At 35.3% G+C, this 16,923-nt stretch overlaps 1 protein-coding gene and 1 long non-coding RNA gene across 2 annotated transcripts; one reads left to right on the top strand and one right to left on the bottom strand.

Moving 5' to 3' along the window:
• Positions 1-3,712: 3,712 nt before the first annotated feature.
• Positions 3,713-7,109, bottom strand: LOC131627486 (uncharacterized). Its single transcript, XR_009291482.1, has 3 exons — positions 6,764-7,109; positions 6,060-6,191; positions 3,713-5,968 (listed from the first exon to the last, which is right to left on the bottom strand). It is a non-coding gene; the product is annotated as an uncharacterized LOC131627486 (long non-coding RNA).
• Positions 7,110-7,802: 693 nt separating this feature from the next.
• LOC131627485 (uncharacterized) lies at positions 7,803-13,424 on the top strand. The gene is made up of 7 exons (XM_058898339.1): positions 7,803-8,044; positions 8,144-8,290; positions 9,500-9,565; positions 9,729-9,803; positions 12,439-12,568; positions 12,787-12,912; positions 13,025-13,424. The coding sequence occupies exons 2-7, from the start codon at positions 8,145-8,147 to the stop codon at positions 13,166-13,168; spliced, it is 687 nt and encodes a 228-aa protein (XP_058754322.1). The 5' UTR covers positions 7,803-8,044; position 8,144; the 3' UTR covers positions 13,169-13,424.
• Positions 13,425-16,923: the final 3,499 nt, after the last annotated feature.

A 16,923-nucleotide genomic window follows, 5' to 3' on the forward strand; every position in this document is an offset into this window, starting at 1 on the left:
CCTCTGCCCACTTTAGCGAGTACGCACCACTCATCGCTCCCCGTGAGCGTATCCTCACAGAGTTCCAGAATACTAAATTAAAGGAAGGTTGGGTCTGCTTCCCCAAACCCAACCCCGCTAAACCTGGGGTCGAAAAGACCAAATACTGCTGGTTTCATAGAAGTCACGACCATGTCACTGAGGACTTCATCCACCTCAAAGATACGATCGAGACTTTGATCAGGGAAGGCCGTCTAAATTCGTACAAGAAGGAAGTAGCTCCTCAACGAGAAGTCCACGAAGTAAAGAAAGTCGAGGAGAACAACTCTCCAAATGCTGGCCCGATCCAGGTCTCCCTCTGCGTCTCCCGACCAGGGGACTTCCAAGTCACCGACAAGCTGTCAGCATTTAGCCCTTGGGAGAAATTTCCAGAGGGGTGGTCATCACAGGCGATATTCTTGGCCAGCTGACTATATGGTCAGTCAAAAGGAAATTTAATTAGCTCATCGACGCCAGCTCGAACCAAAACCCAACTCTTAGAAAGTTTAAGGGGAAATCTGAGCCCATAACTTCCTACCTCGAGGAGCTGCCCGGTGGATCTCCCAACTCCATCATCCTTTTGCTAGTTCGAGCAAAGATGGCAAACTTCGATGTTTATTGTATCTTAGTCGACCAGGGCAGCTCCATCGACATCATGTACTCTCAGTTGTTCAAGACCCTCCAACTCGATGAATCCCACCTGACACCGTACATGGGGTCTGATCTTTAGGGTTTCAAAAGTACCACCAACAGGCCTTAGGGATATGTCGAACTTCTTATCACGTTCGAGGAGAAGGAAACAACTAGGCAAGTCAAGATTCGCTCCCTCGCCATAGATTGCCTATCTTTGTACAACTGCATTTCTGGACACGCAAACTCTTGCCGAATGACCATTGTGCCTTCCACGGTCCATCTCAAGATGAAGTATTGCACCAAGAGAGGTCGTGTCATCACGGTGTAGGGCGACATCGAAGCTGCGAGAAAGTGCTTCGACACAGCTATGAAGGGGCATCACTCAATATTTATTGCCTCCGAGATTGACAAGCAGTCCCGACCGGTACTCCAAGAAGAATAGAAACCACTTTCTCACGTCGGATCAGTCGATCTTAACACACGGCTCACGAAGGACGAGCGAAAGGAGGAGAAGAAACAGGGAGAAGAAACACGACTGTCTGCTGAGGAGAATAAGCCTTTCCACCTTGTGCGCCCCATTCTAGACGGGGACTTCAAAATCATTCTCCTGGTAGACAGCCTGGACAAAGGTGTGAATATCAAAGCAGACCTCCCCGACTTGGCGAGGAAGCAACTCAAAGCCTGCTTGATACAAAATGCTGACTTGTTCGCGTGGATTGTGATTATACTAAACAACTTTATATTGTTTGTCAAAATCATAATAGAAGAACAAAAAATTTTCAATGGACAACCATTAGAGAATGGACTTGGCGTATGCGAGGATGAAAGTGTTGAACCAATATAAATCCTGGTGCAATCTTCTTTATCCCCATCTTTTTAATTTTCTATATAGTTACATTTAGGTTTATCTCCTTCTTGGAATCACATTTGGTTATGTTTATTGCATTAATAAAGATTTCATCAATAAGTGTAGTTTTTGTTAGATTGAGACTTCAAATCGTTCTTTTTGTTGATTAATTCTTGAAATAATATTTATATAATTATTTTTATATTTAAATTATTCGTTTACGCAACTCATGCAAAACGATTGTAATTCAATAAATCAATTGATTACCTATGATTACTTATTTCATCTATTTTCAAATTTGTATACTGATCAAGTGTTGTGTATATTCCCTCCAAAAACATATATTTTGTATGCATATTTTTTTCTGCACAAAACTTTTCAAAACTATGATTATTAAAAACTAATCAGTCAAATTTTTAAGGAGGTCTATTCAACCCCCTTTCAAGACAGCTGTACTATCATATTCTCGCCCAACAGGTGTTCCTTCCAAGTAGCTAGCTTGGACAACACTATATTTTCTATGATATGGAGATGATGAGTTTTATGCTTGCCTTTGAATATATGAACTCCAAGATAGTCAAATGGTGTCTGTCGCACAGTGAATCCAAACATCTATGTAATGTGCCTCAACTTAGATCCAAAAGTACCTTCACCATGAGGCTTACATTTAGTTGGAATGATATATTGACCAAAATTCTGACTATATTCTTGAAGGATAAGATTAATGAGTTACACATTTTTTATGCCAACTTTCCAAAATATCATTAGTTCATATGCAAAAAAGTGTAGTTAGGAAAAATTATCTTACCAATTAATACACAAATTAACTTACCCTGACTAATCAACAGCATGCTAAGTGCCTTTTCATCAATTTATTAAAGCAAGGGAGATAGAGGATCACCTTGCCTCACTCTTCTAGAGCAAGAAAAAATGCGTCTTTTCCAATTATCATGATTGATAGTTTGGCTAAATGTATAATGGTAAGTATCCAATCATAAAAACTTATGATCAAAACCAAATTGAACAATAACTTTAATAAGATATTGTCAATCTAAACTATCAAAGGATTTTATAATTAATGTCTATCTTCAGAGACATACTACCTCCAAAAGATTTATTGTCCAGTATATTAATGGCTTATAAAGTAATCCCAATGCATTCATAAATAAGACTATCCCTAATGAAGTCACATTGGTGTTTTGAAACAATTTTAGGAGATAAGGTGGTCAAATAGTCTGCAATGATCTTAATGATAATTTTGAAATGAAAATTTATAAGTGAAAGAGGTTTTTACTGCCCTATAGAATCAACTTCGTATTAATTAGGTATCAAAGTCACATTGATTAAATTGAGACTAGAATGATCTAGCCTTGTTTAAAGAATTGATTCACTAAATTGATCACACCAGTCCCTACTATATCCCAATAGGCTTGGAAAAACATTCCTCAAAGCCATTAGGGCCTGGAGAAGAATTATCATCCATATTATGAAATGCATTCTTAATTTACTTTGGTTGAGTAATTCTAGTAAGATATTTGTTATCCGCATGAGTTATAAGTTGTGGGATAGTTCTCTTTATCATATAAGTATAACTACAATTGTTTTATGAGCTAAATTTTTCTTGTAGAAGTTAATAACATGATTATTTAATTCAATGCCCTCCTCTAAAAAACATTGTCACGTCCCGCAAAAACAGAGTTATGGAGAGTATCTGGCATGTTAAGGTCTATTTGCACACACATAAAATGCCCCAAAGTTCATTTTTCTTGTAAACTCATCAGTTGATAAAGGAGTGTCAATATTAGAAGCAATTGCAAATAAAGTAGTTGGTTTCCAGTCCTCTAATGGAAAACCATGCATCCTCAACCACACTCAAGCATGTGCAATCTTCAAAAAAATTTAAGTCTAAAATCTGCTGTCCGCGCAGACAAACACAGAAGTGAGGGCTTAACATCCCATGTCCATACACTTCAAATTTCGGCGAGATCCTCCTTTGATTCAAGTGAAAAAAGTCAAAAATAGTCATGTCCAAAAGGAGTTAAATTCCAATTTATAATTGGACTTCATAATTTCATGAGTTTGCCACGTAATTGTGGCGCCTTCAGTGCCATATCACCTTTACCAGTAATCAATCTTGCATGTAAATTATTCCTGCATTGTTCGAGTCTTGCTTTGTGCATCTACCATTGTTTGAGGCAAAGTGTAACAATCAAATAAAATGTGCATCTAAAATCACATAATTAAGTTGTTATAAGGGTTTGAAACATACAACAATAATGATACATTTACATCAACACATAAGTCTTGCACACATTACAAGGTATGCTCAAACTATACAAATGCAATATTAGAGTATCATAATAAAATACAACGAAAATACATCAAAACACGCTAAAATATAGTTTTCATGCAAACCTCCCCAAGTCATATTGACTTTACCTTTAGTTGCTGAACGATCACCTTTATTTATTATAATGAAATGGATGAGAATAAATTATCTCAGTGGAATTCTCCTATCTTAGGAATCTTCTTAGCCATAGCGATTAAATGAATTAGCTATGACTCTGGTAGTATTAATCCTTACGGGATTTCATACATCCATGGGTACCAAAGATCATATCAGTATTATGTGAGGATACTTTTTTCGTCTATAGCTCTTACAATACTAGCAATTGAGGCCTATGGTTACACTTACGGAAAAGCCTATAAGTAGTTATCATTTATGCACATTTTCAACTAGTAGGATACCCGTGCGTTCGCACGGGTACTGGTTTGGGCTGGACCGAATATACCAGATAAATATCAGATTTAATTTTAAATTGAGAAGTATTACATTTAAAATATAAAAACACACACACGCGCGCGCGCGCGCACACACACACATATATATATATATATATATATATATATATATATATATATATATATTCTAAATTAGAAAAATAAAATAATTTTACCAGAATAATTTATTATTTTTAAAATAAAGACATATTTTTAAAATACAATCAAAACTGTATGAATTTTTCAAGTTTTTTAAAAAAGAAAGACATTCATAATATATATTACAATTATTCATAGATTATCTATTGTATTTTAAATAAAATATAACATCAAAATAAAATATTATTGTGAGTAACCCGTGTGTTTGCACGACACTGATTTGTTATCCGTGCGTTCACACGGTACTGATGTGTTACCTGTACATTTATACGGTACTGATATGTTACTCGTACGTTCGCACATAAATTGGTGTGTTACCCATGCGTCCGGACGAGTTCTGACGTGGACCGCAGATATGTCACCAATTTGTTATGAGAATTCAAAGTTGTCATCCCAATATTTGAGGTACACTTTTTATTCTAAAATAAGAAGCATTCAATGTTTGTCGTACGCAACCTCAATTTCAAATTTTTATCCAAAAAAAAATGACACAACCATGATTAGTTAAACCTTGAGTGATTAATGCACATGTGTTGTGTTTTAAAGTTGAAATATGAACTTACTTATAACATCCTGCTAACCACAATTGCATTCAAAGTCATACACGATTCTTGTTAGACCTATTACACTTATGACACACCTCATAATACCAACCAAAATTGTTTGGATTGAATATTTTGGGCATGCTTAATGTGATGCATAAAGTTTTGCGAGCATGTTCAATATTTAATCAAAATTAAATGCCTACATAAATGTTATTGGAAAAAAGAAAACAAAATTTCTATTGTTAAGAAAAACAATTAAACACATAATTTATAAAAAAACCATTGTGAAAAATAGAAAGAAAAAAAAAGGTATTTTTTAAGAATTGATAGAATTGTAATGAGACACCTGTGCGTTCGTACGGTACTTATATGTTATTTGCAGATGTTTCTAAAATTGTAAAAATAAATATAAATAATATAAAAAGTACATTTTTCCGTATTTGAATTCAGACATTATTAAAAGAAAAAATTATCAATGAGACAAAAAGTATACTATTTTCTAGATGCAATTGATCTAATTGTAAATTGAGCAATGTACAGTTTTTCTATAATTAAAAGTACAATAATATATAGACCATGATTAAAAAATTATCTAAAAATATTTTTATTTCAATCTATATTTTATTTTAGTGTGGTGAGAGTCTTTTCATCTTTCTTCATGGTAAAAATTTATCCAGTACTTTTACCACGGCATAACCTCACCTACATTTTTTCACAAAAGCTAACAACTTACAGTGATGCATGAACATACTTTAAGTTCACAACAACCAGACAACATCCAAGAAACTAATCCATTGCTTAATTGTGTTTTCATACCTCACCGAAAGCACCTTTACCAATTAGTGTTAGTTGCTTAAAGTCATCAATTCCAATTTTACGTCTTTGAAGCCGCATGTACTCAGTTTCTTTGCGCTCCAAATTCCTCATCACCACTTCATGCTCTTCCACTGGTAATTGAGATTCATGCACTATCCTTTGAAGCGCTCTACGTTAAATTCAACATGTATCATTATTATATTAAATCTTAATTAAGTGCACACAAATGAGACAAAAAGAGAGGGTGAGATAGCAATTACCTCTAAATAATTCCTCCAATTTCCAGATGATAAAAGGTTTTTCAATAAAACAGAATAAGTATGAATCTACACAAAAAAAACGTAGATAGTCCAAACCGAGCTTATGAGTCCAAATATACATTCAAACCGGACCTGCACCAGTAAAAAATTTGAATCCGTATCAGTTCGAAAACCGAAATGAGTCAAAGAAAATACTCGAGAAAACAGCATAAAATGAGCATGTGTTTCGAGAATAGAGAGAAAGGACGATTGCAGAAAGGCCTATTAACAAATATCAAACCCTAATTTTTCTGCATATATAAGCATTCAAGGCATAGTTCTCAAAAAACAGACATTGTTCACCATCTGCAAACTCCATCACTCTCACAACTTCAAGCTCTTCTAACTCTCCAAAATTCACAGCGAAAAAAAATAAAAAATTAAAAGCTTCATATCAGATTCAATCTTCTTAAAATGACATAAAGTAAGAAACTCCATCACAAAACAAACCCTTCAAACTCAGCAAGTTCTTCTAATTTTGCTTCCCTAAATACACCACCAAAAACAAAAACAACAATAATAACAAATAAACAAACATTCAATTTTTATAAAAATGAATCACAAATAAACAATTTTTCAAAATTCAGTATCACCATAGCCTATTGTTTCGATGAATGCTTTGATTGTTCTTTCACTTAAGTTACGGAATTGAAATCGAAACTCACCATGGTAGAATACAAAAAGGGATACCAGTGCTTTCTCCAAAGTCTTGATTTCGTGTTTCTTCTTTTAGGCTAAATAAGATTTTTGAAACCCTAATTTCGTGCATCGTTACATAGTCTGAAATCAGAGTTTCATCTCAATGATAGAGAAAGAGAATAACAAATAGAGGGAAGAGAGATAGAAAGAGGAAGAAGGTTTATGGAGAAGATTGAGGAAGAGGAAGATGGAGAATATTGAGGAAGAGGAAGAACAACTCCACCTTATGTAGAGAGAAAGAGAAAAAGAGAAAAAATGAAAAAGAAAGAGAAACGTGACAAAGAAAAAATGAGAGAGAAAGAGAAACGTGAAAAAGAGAAAAAGTGAGAGAGAAAGAGAAACTGGAAAAGTAGTACATTTGGTTAGTTATAAAGGAAATGCAAATTCAAAATGGTAGAAAACGTGAACAAAAAAGTAACAGTGTTTCAAATCCAAATAATCATTTGGATAGTTAAGATATGGGTGGAAAATGACATGTTTTCAATAAAAAGTGGGTATGTGGCATAAAAGAAGGAAGGGTAATGTTGGCTTTTCCAGAATATTTAATGTTCTTATATGGTAGATATTCCGTTAATCTACCACCAGCCTACAAGAAAACCAACGCTTCTCACATTATTTCCATCTTATTCACACAATCACAACTAATTGGTGTATTAGTTGAATAACTTAATATTACAACACGCTAATTACAGCTCATGTTTTTTTAAGAATTTAGTTCTTCACTAGGCTTATACTTATTACGACTTCTCTTGCATATATGATAAATTCCAAGTTTCATTAGGAATTATTCTTTCTAAGGTTAGTATTACGCTCTAAATTAATTTCTCATAAATCAATTTCATCGTACCAAACACAGGATGGATTATCATATTATTTCGATTCATCGTAACACAATATTATTTTACTTCCGCAGCAAGCAGACACCTCAACAAAATGAAATTATAAATATTATTTTTTGTTTTCTTTTCCTCTCATCCAAATCCACTATTTTGGAGAAGGAAAAAAGGAATTCGGGAACTATTTTACTTCCGTCTTATTTCCTTCTGAAAAAAAAGAACCAAACACGTATAGCTAAAAAAATTTCATCCCCTCACTCCATATAATGCAAACCAAACAAACCCTAACAAAAACAACGAACCCTTTTCTCGTCTTTCTCTGCGCATTCTCCACTCCCCTTCACTCCACACCAGTAGCTACCTCATTTCTTCACATTTTTGGCGACAATCACTCTTCCATTTTCAGCCAAGGTATGAAAAACCTAATCACTATCACGAAATTGAATGATGAAATCAACAAACATTGCTTGAATCTTGTATTTATGTGTTACGTGTTTTATATTCGTTCAGGATGAAGATGTCGTTGATTCGGCCTCTGATAACGAGGCGAGGATTCAGTTCGAGTTCTGAGAAAATGGTTGCCTCCGTTCTGTTTGAGAGATTGCCTGTGGTCATTCCCAAAATTGACCCTGTTGTTTATGCATTTCAAGAATTCTCGTAAGTCTTTGCCGCCACTACTTTCATTCGTATTCATTTTATTGCAAGCTGAATGTTGAATTTGGACTTTATTCTTTATGAATTTGTACTGATTTTGCAAACTAGTTGCAGGAAGAAGCATCTTAATACTATTAGAACCTATCATTATTTGTTAGTTGTTATACATGTTGACATTTTGCCAAGCGATCTGGCACTAAATGCCCTAATTTACACCTATCATACTAGCTTCTTCCCTAATTATAATTATAATCCCTTTTGGTTATTTTCACACCAACAACAAAAAACAGCGACTAATCTCATTATGTATGGTTGGCTATAGGCATTAAACAACGTTGTAATGTCATATCATATAGCATATCTCTATCAAACTCATTAATCTATAGGTTGGTCTTAATAGTTTTTCGTATAGTTTCTTTAGGTCTTTCTCTGCCTTTAGTGATTTGACTACCCTTCATTTGATTTTCATTTACTTTCCTTACAACAAAATTTATAAGTTTGACTACCCCTCACCAATAATTAGAAATACTTGCCTTTTGCTAAACTTGCATTTCATATACTCTGTCTTGCTTCTATTTAGACAAAAGTCATACGCTTATAAGGTTTGTCTCCAAATCTCTAACCTCCCATTTAATTTCTCATTCCACTCTCCAAGTAGGACTTTATTATAAAAAAACATGAATGCTATTTTCACATATGTTAAGAACAGTAGGTAGTGAATTTAGTATGTTCAATTTGTACATGGATGTTCCTAAAATTCCTTTTTGTGTTTAGATGTGTCTAACTCTCACTTTTTCATCTCTCAAGCTAAATTAGTATTACTAATAAGGACATAAGGCACATATTTGAACTAAATAATTAAAGAAATATGCCTAATAATTTATAATGAGACTTATATCTAGGGACTTATAAGAGAAAAAGAAGGAATCTGTTCATCTGGTTTTCAGTTTTATGCATTCAGTGATAGTTAGTTTTTGCAATTTATATAAAGAAAAGGTAAATTATGATTTGAAATATCAACATTTTTTTTCTCATGAGGTTAATGTCTAAAACATAAGGTTTTGTTGTTAATGTGACTGAGTTCAAAACTGTGCTATGGTTTGTTTAATAAACTTGAAGTTGCTATTGTCTTCTGTTTTTTGTTGTATTTATTACTGATATTGTGTCTGTTATTGTTATATAATTACATTTTTATGGGGTTTCAATGGCTAGGTTTCGATGGCGACAACAATATCAACGCAGATATCCCGATGAATTTCTAGACAGATCCGATGCAAGGTATGAGTAATTAAGAGTAGGTTTAAAAGTAAACAATTTGGTTTTTTAAAATTGGTTCAATCAAAAGAGAGATATCTTGAGATCCATCTGGTTAGGTTATGTTACAAATGGCAAAATACATCTTTCTTTTCATCTATTATCGTGAAAATTGTGCTACTTTCAGGGGGAAAGGTGACTATCAAATTGACTATGTTCCAGCACCACGAATCACTGAAGCAGACAAAAACAATGATCTAAGGTGTGTACCAAATTAGCAGACTGTTCATTATGTGATTTTCCATAAGAAAATGTTTTCTTTCAATTTCTGGAATATATGAAGTAGAATGAATGGTATATAAGAGATGTCTCATAACCAATATTTATGATTTCTCTAATCAATTATTTATTTGGTTCTTATCGTTTTCTCCTCTTCTGGGAGTGAGCAAATCTCCTTTTGTTTGGTGCGGTGCTTAGTATAGATATTCTTAATCAAAGGTTATTTAGTTTGTTTTTTACTCACTTACCTTCTTTATTGGTTTTTGATCGAGTTTAACTTTGAACTATTGATAGTTATATAATGCCGATGCAAGCTTGTCATCAGACATTTTAGTTGTATTCTTAGTGCGCCTTCAGACTTTAATCAAATATTAAGTTATATTGGTCGTGCACCTTCAGTCTTTAATTTGTAATGCTATGCAATTACTGTTAGTTAAATTTTGATTTCTTTGAATTAAGTATAATCTTATTAAGCCTTGAGATTGATTCTTGCAAACTATTTGTGATTTAGCGAGTAGCGAATGCATTAAATGATGAGGGTGATGACCTAGAACATTATAATGCTTCTTTTTATTTTAATACAATTTGACTTGAAGCAATACCTACATACTCCATGATGAGTAACAAGGTCCCGAACAGCATTTTGAAAGACAATCAAAGGACCCAAAGGCAGTTTATTTGGGGAGATACTAATGGTAGAAAACACATGCATACCAGGCAGTTTATTTGGGGAGATACTGATGGCAGAAAACACATGCATACCGTGCGATGGAAAGAGATTGCTACTGTTAAGGAAGAAGGGGGTCTTGGCTTGATGGACCTCATAAGCATGAACGAAGCTTGTGTTTCTAAGCTGTGCTGGTTTTTAGGTACGGGGACAAGGCACTGTGGAGTGATGTGCTGAGAGGTAAGTATGGTAGGAGCAACACCGCTGTTGGAAAGTTGGAAGCCAAAGCTCAATATTCGTCCTTGTGGAAAAACATGACTCAAGTTAAGGATCTCATTGACAGAATGGGATGTTGGGCTATTGGAAGTGGGAGGAGTGTTGATGCTTGGACGGATAGATGGGTGACTCCAGGGTTGTGTTAAAGGACCATCTGTTAGAACTTAGAAACATATTCTAATCAGGATGAGCCTACTGTTGCTGACCTGAATGATGAGGATGGTAGCTGGAATTGGAGTTTGCTTAACAATAGGTTTGATAACGTCATTCTGCAGAAGATTGCAGCAGTTCCGCCTCCCTCTGATAATGAGGAGAACGGCTATTGCTTTTGGAGAGGAACTATAAACGGGGAGAGTTCAAAATATCGTCTGCGTACACGGTTCTGACCAATACTGCAAGCACTGGTAGCAGTACTGACTGGAAAAGGATTTGGCATCTGCAGGTTCCAGAACGAATCCGTATGTTCATTTGGCTAGTCAAACACGAAGGAATTAAAACCAAAGAGATGTTGGCTAGAAGACAGTTGAGCGGTCCTTACTGCACTGAATGCACTAATACGGTTGAAACGATCACTCATGTGTTGAGAGATTGTACCTCTGCTAGGCAGGTTTGGGTAAATTTGGTTGATCAGGTTCAGTTGCAAAAGTTCTACACGTTAAGCTTCAAAGACTGGTTGGAATTCAACATAAACAACAACATAGGCAGGCACTGGACTGGTAATTGGCAGGTGCTTTAGGCTACAGCATGTCACGTTATTTGGCATTGGAGGAATAAGAGAATGTATGATGCTGAATACTTTATGCCACGAAATCTAGCCCCAGATATTCAAAACAGAGTGCAGATGTACGAGACTAGCGAAAGTCTGAATCACAAACTAGAAATGAAAAGGAACACTGTGCAGCATATTAACTGGAGGCCAGCTGATCAGGATTCGGTTAAACTGATGGTGCGGTGAACTCGAATAGCTTGGTAGAATGTGAGGGAGTTGTCAGAAATAGTACTGCTCAGTGGATTGTGGGGTACTCCAAGAACATAGGGATATGTAATGTAAGGATGGCTGAATGCTGGGGATTATGGGAAGGTGTCAAACTGATCCTGAGTAAAGGGTATCAAAGGGTGGAAATTCAAACGGACTCGAAGGACATCAAAGCGGCGATTCTGCAGGATACTTACAGTGCCGGTGTTGGTTTTGTATTGATCCGGCAAATTCGTAAGGAACTGAGTCTGATCAAGGATGTTCGAGTGGTTCGCGTATACTGGGAGGCCAATCAATATGCTCTGATAGGCTTGCTAAGCTTGGAGCGACTAATAGTGGAGGAATTAGAATTTTTGATAGATGCTCTCCAGCTATTCAGGATGTTTATTTTGCCGATTGTCTGGGCAAATCCTCTAAGAGGATTGTCCCTGTATAGCTTCTCCTGGGCTTAGGCCCATCTTTTACCCAAAAATAAAATAATAATGACATTACCTTATGTGAGGGAAGGGTAGGCCAATCCTCGTTTCCCGGTCTCATAGATAATAGAGTCAAAGCTAGTATAATTTTGAGTGAGAGACATGAAAACTTAACGAGGTCATTTGCTTAATGATTACAATTTTTTCTTTAAAGAACTGAAGTTTTTTTCAGACATAATTGCTGTGTCGTGGTTGAATAGTCTCTTACTTCTTGTCTCTTTAGGTCACTACAAAGAGCTCTTGACAAAAGACTCTACCTTCTTCTCTACGGAAATGCTTATGGGGCTCCAAGCGGAAAGCCTGTGTGGCATTTTCCAGAGAAAGTTTATGAATCAGAGGAAACCATGCGTAAGGTGAATATTCTTAATTTGCTTTAGTGTAACAAAATTTGAATTAATTGCTATTGTTCTTTGATATATTTAGTACAAAATGTTGTCAAATGGTATCTATATTGGTGCTGTAACACTGCTGCGATGTGGAATTTGTAAAAAGAAAACGTTATTTTCCGCAATCCACAATTGATAACACTGATATCTTGATTTCCCTCGTAACTTATTCTTTAAAAATTCAGTGTGCGGAATCTGCATTGAAATCAGTCCTAGGAGATCTTTCCAATACATATTTTGTCGGAAATGCTCCAATGGCCCATATGGTTGTTCAGCCTAAAGAAGAGCAGTCAGGATCCACACCTTTTAAGGTATATTTATAGGAAATTTTGCAGCGATATCTTTCAATATGTTATTTTTTTTGTTGAAATTCATATTCATTATACTTTGCTTATTCTTTCTGTTGCTTAAATCTTCTGTCAGAAATTTTTCTTCAAGTCACAAGTAATTGCAAAAAACAAATTCGACATTGGAAAATGCGAGGAATATGTTTGGGTGACGAAGGATGAATTGATGGAGTATTTTCCTGAGCAAGCTGAGTTTTTTAACAAAATGATCATTAGCTGATGACAGTGGAGACAGTTGTTTGATTAAATTTTTACCAGTTAGTTCATTGAAAGAAGATGAATGTAACAGTTTCTGGGATCAACAAAAGATTTTGAATTAAAATTAGATTTCATATATCAGTTTGAGGCCATTGATTAGAAACTTATTTGTACTTGTCATCTGTATTTTCTTGTAGTTTGTGCTGTAATAATAAGTTGCCATGGTGATTATGATGTTGAGAATTTGTTGGCCAATGGATAACTTATTAGTTCAACAACTAGTCTTGTTCTGGGGTCCAAAATACCACTTTTCTCGCCAATAATCTGCCCTATTCTTTGGTCTTCAAAGTGCATTTATATGTTGATATGATACCTATTCTTCGGTTGTCAATGGTTGATTTTCTCATCATACAATATAATAAAACAAGATGAGTTTTTTTGGCAAATTTGCCAAGTGTCATCTTCTTAGAAGACTCACCACTTTAAAATTTGTTATTAATAGTAATCTTACTATAATTAATTTTAATTATTTTATTATTATTTAATTAATTATTTCACTAATTTCTAACCACAATTTTTTAATTATTTTATTAAAACTTCAGTTTGTATTGGGTCACTTTGATAATCAATTTTATCTTAGCCTTTTGTAACAACCAATGCTATGTCGCTTCATATTCTCTCGAAAGATCCATAGTTGCTCCGGAAAAATAAAGACAACAAATTCATTTGCTTTCTCAATGCAAACCCTTCCATTCTATTTTCTCTCCTCCCAATCTAATTTTTTCCCTAATCTCTTCTCATCAATGTTACTTCTTCTCCCAATTTAAATACAATGGAACAAACAAGAGGACTCATGAAGTCGGATCAGAATCATCCCCTTCTTAACCCTAACCCCTAAATAGCAAAACACTAATTTCACAAAACTATTGTGCTCGTCTTCTTCGTCAGCTACTTTTTCTCACTGGTTTGTTTTCAAACTCCAATTTCTATCTCAATTTTTCTTAATTGAGTCTATGAACCATGAATCTCATCCATTTAATTTCAAATTGTATAATTTATTTATCGATTTAATTCCCAAAGCTTTATAATCCAAAACATGAAAATGCATGTATTCATTTCAATTTGGATTTTAGATTTCACGTCATGATTTTTATAGAGTAAAATGCAGCGTTTTTGTTTAATCAGTAGATTTTTACATTAGATTCAATCATTAATCTTTTCTACTTAATTGAATTTGATTTTTCACTGCAGAGTGAAACAATTGAAGGGGGAAATCGGTGGTGATGACAGGTAACACTCAAGATTCGTCGCCTCAGTCTTTCTAGGAAGGCTACATAGAGTTTTCTCATGATTGGTTTTTATTGAGTTCTTAATTGCAGATGGTGGAGAGGCTTAAATCCATGGGCGCCTACAATATGCGTGGATTTTGATTTTGGAAGGTGCATGACAAAATTCAGATGAATTGTATCAAATTAAATGTACAGATGATCATTTCTATTGTATTTGTTTCTTTTGTTATATACAATTCATTGAACTTATGTTTGTATTAATTGATTATGTAAAAGTTCTATATATAAGCATTTTGTATAGTTTTGATGTTGCTGGATGAGGACTTGAGTGCAAATATTTTAGTTTTTGGATATCTGGTGTTTTATAAAGAGAGTAATTTTATTTTAATAATAATCACTATTTTGATTTATTTATATTTATTTACTGGTCTTCCGTTTTGACAACCGCGGCTATGATGTTTCCGGCGGTCTTCCGTTTTGATTTATTATTTGTGAATTTAAAGGGGGGCAAGATTCAAGCTTCGGTGAGGAAAGCCCTGTTGTCTCGATTTCAATCTAAAATATGTGATGGAACTGTGTATAACTTGAAATCCTTTGGTGTCGCCGCTAACTTCAAAACTTATAGGACTACAAAACATAAATTCAAGTTGAATTTGCAGAGTGGTAAAGTTGTTACAAAGGTTGAAACTGATACAATAACGGTCTCTCCTTATAGACCGGTGTCTTTTCCAAAAATTGTTGGGAAAATTGATATGGACTATTTGATCGGTAAAACCACTTTTTAAAAATAGATTATATTATTATTCTGTGCTTTATCATCTTATACGACTGTATGTTTTTTATATTGTTCTTCTTAATCAATTGAGATAGATGTTGTGACAATCATAAAGTTTAGGCCAGGCAATATGAAAGGAACCGTGTTACTACTAAGTTTAAAGTGATTGATTTTGGATTTAGTTTAAGTTTCTTCAAGTCACATTGCCTGGCCTAAACTTTACGATGTGCAGGATTTGGATTTATTATTAATGTTACATTGCATTGTCTTGAATTAATGGTGAAAATGTCATTTATTGACATTGCAACTATCAATGGTTTTTGTTGAGGTTTATATTTTGAGTTATAATATATTGATTTGCAACTGTCATATTTTATTGCTACTGTATTATGACTGAGTAGAAAAATTCTTCAAAATGTCCTATTAGCTGTAAAGAAGGTTTGATGGATGTCAAGTCTGCACTAAAATGTATGAAAATTTAAATTGTGAAAATCAGAATTCTTTAATATGAATTCGTTTAACTGATGTTATGTTTGCTTAGGTTGGAAGATGATGCAATAAACATTTGAAAATGGAAAAGGTTACATTTTTTGAAGATACCTGAAGAATATTTATGATACAATGACACTTATATCAAATTAGTGATTAGTGATTAGGATGATGTATTTATATTTATCACGTCATTATAATGTAATTGAAATATCAAACTCATTTTGAGTAATATCAATAAAACAGTTTTTTTTTTGTTTAAGATTCATATGTTCACTTTCAACTTACACATTTTGAACTGCAACCTACTGGTATGCTGACAGATCGATTGAACTGATATAATTTTGGAAAAATTGTCTTCCTGATCAGCAAGATCGTCAAGGCCTGCTCGGAAGTTGGATCTTTGTGGAGTGAAAGGGGGGGGGGGTGTACCTGCAAGGTACTCCAATGCCAAAGTAAGAAGACGAGCAAAGGAGTGCAAGTACGAGCTAAAGGTGAGAATAGATTGAATACCTGACCCTCTAGTGAAAGAGGGTATTTATAGCCCCCAGCGCTGGGCCATGATCTCGCTACTGGGCTGGATTTCCAGGCCCAACTAGGAGACTGTCAGGTTTCCTGGGCGGAAATATCGGAGGTGCGTGAGTGCCCTCTGTCCTGGTTAACCGCTTCGAAGTTTAAGGGAGACGCGGTCTTTTAGGGACCACGTGGACTCCGCATTATTCGGGGGGTTGGATATGAAGGAGCCCTACGAGGAGCAGGGTCCTCGGCGAGAGGATGCTCGCGGGGAGCACTTGAGCCGGGCGCCAGGCAGCTCGCGGGGAGCATTATGCCGGGAAAAGAGTAGACGAGCAGTCTTTGCTCTTCCTGGGCCATGGGATAGTTTGGACCCCCAAGGTTAAGTGGGCCGAAAGTAGATTGGGTCGAATCTTGGCCCAGTCCAGAATAGGAGCCCCCCCAAGTCGAAGTTCCGAGGAAGGAGCTTCGAATTTGCCAATGCTCGGCCCATGTGCTGTTGGTCCTCATCTACTGATGGTGCTCAGGTGGAGCCGTTCGTGGGGGAAGATGAGAGACCGCGTCGAGTTCTTCCCTCATAGCCTCATCGTTGAGTTCTTCTTCGAGAGGTGACTCAGTCCGACAAGAAGGTTCTCGGATTTTAACGGGGATCACGGCTTCGGTGCCATAGGTTAATCTAAATGGGGTTTCGCCTGTGCTCGAATGCGGCGT

This window comes from Vicia villosa, unplaced genomic scaffold (genome assembly GCF_029867415.1).
Source record: "Vicia villosa cultivar HV-30 ecotype Madison, WI unplaced genomic scaffold, Vvil1.0 ctg.000364F_1_1, whole genome shotgun sequence".
NCBI lineage: Eukaryota > Viridiplantae > Streptophyta > Magnoliopsida > Fabales > Fabaceae > Vicia > Vicia villosa.

Excerpts from the sequence above, each read along its gene's own strand:
- LOC131627485 (XM_058898339.1), top strand. The coding sequence starts at position 8,145 with ATGAAGATGTCGTTGATTCGGCCTCTGATAACGAGGCGAGGATTCAGT. Across the intron at positions 8,291-9,499 it reads TATGCATTTCAAGAATTCTC|GTTTCGATGGCGACAACAAT; the intron begins GTAAGTCTTTGC and ends TTCAATGGCTAG. Across the intron at positions 12,913-13,024 it reads CAGGATCCACACCTTTTAAG|AAATTTTTCTTCAAGTCACA; the intron begins GTATATTTATAG and ends ATCTTCTGTCAG.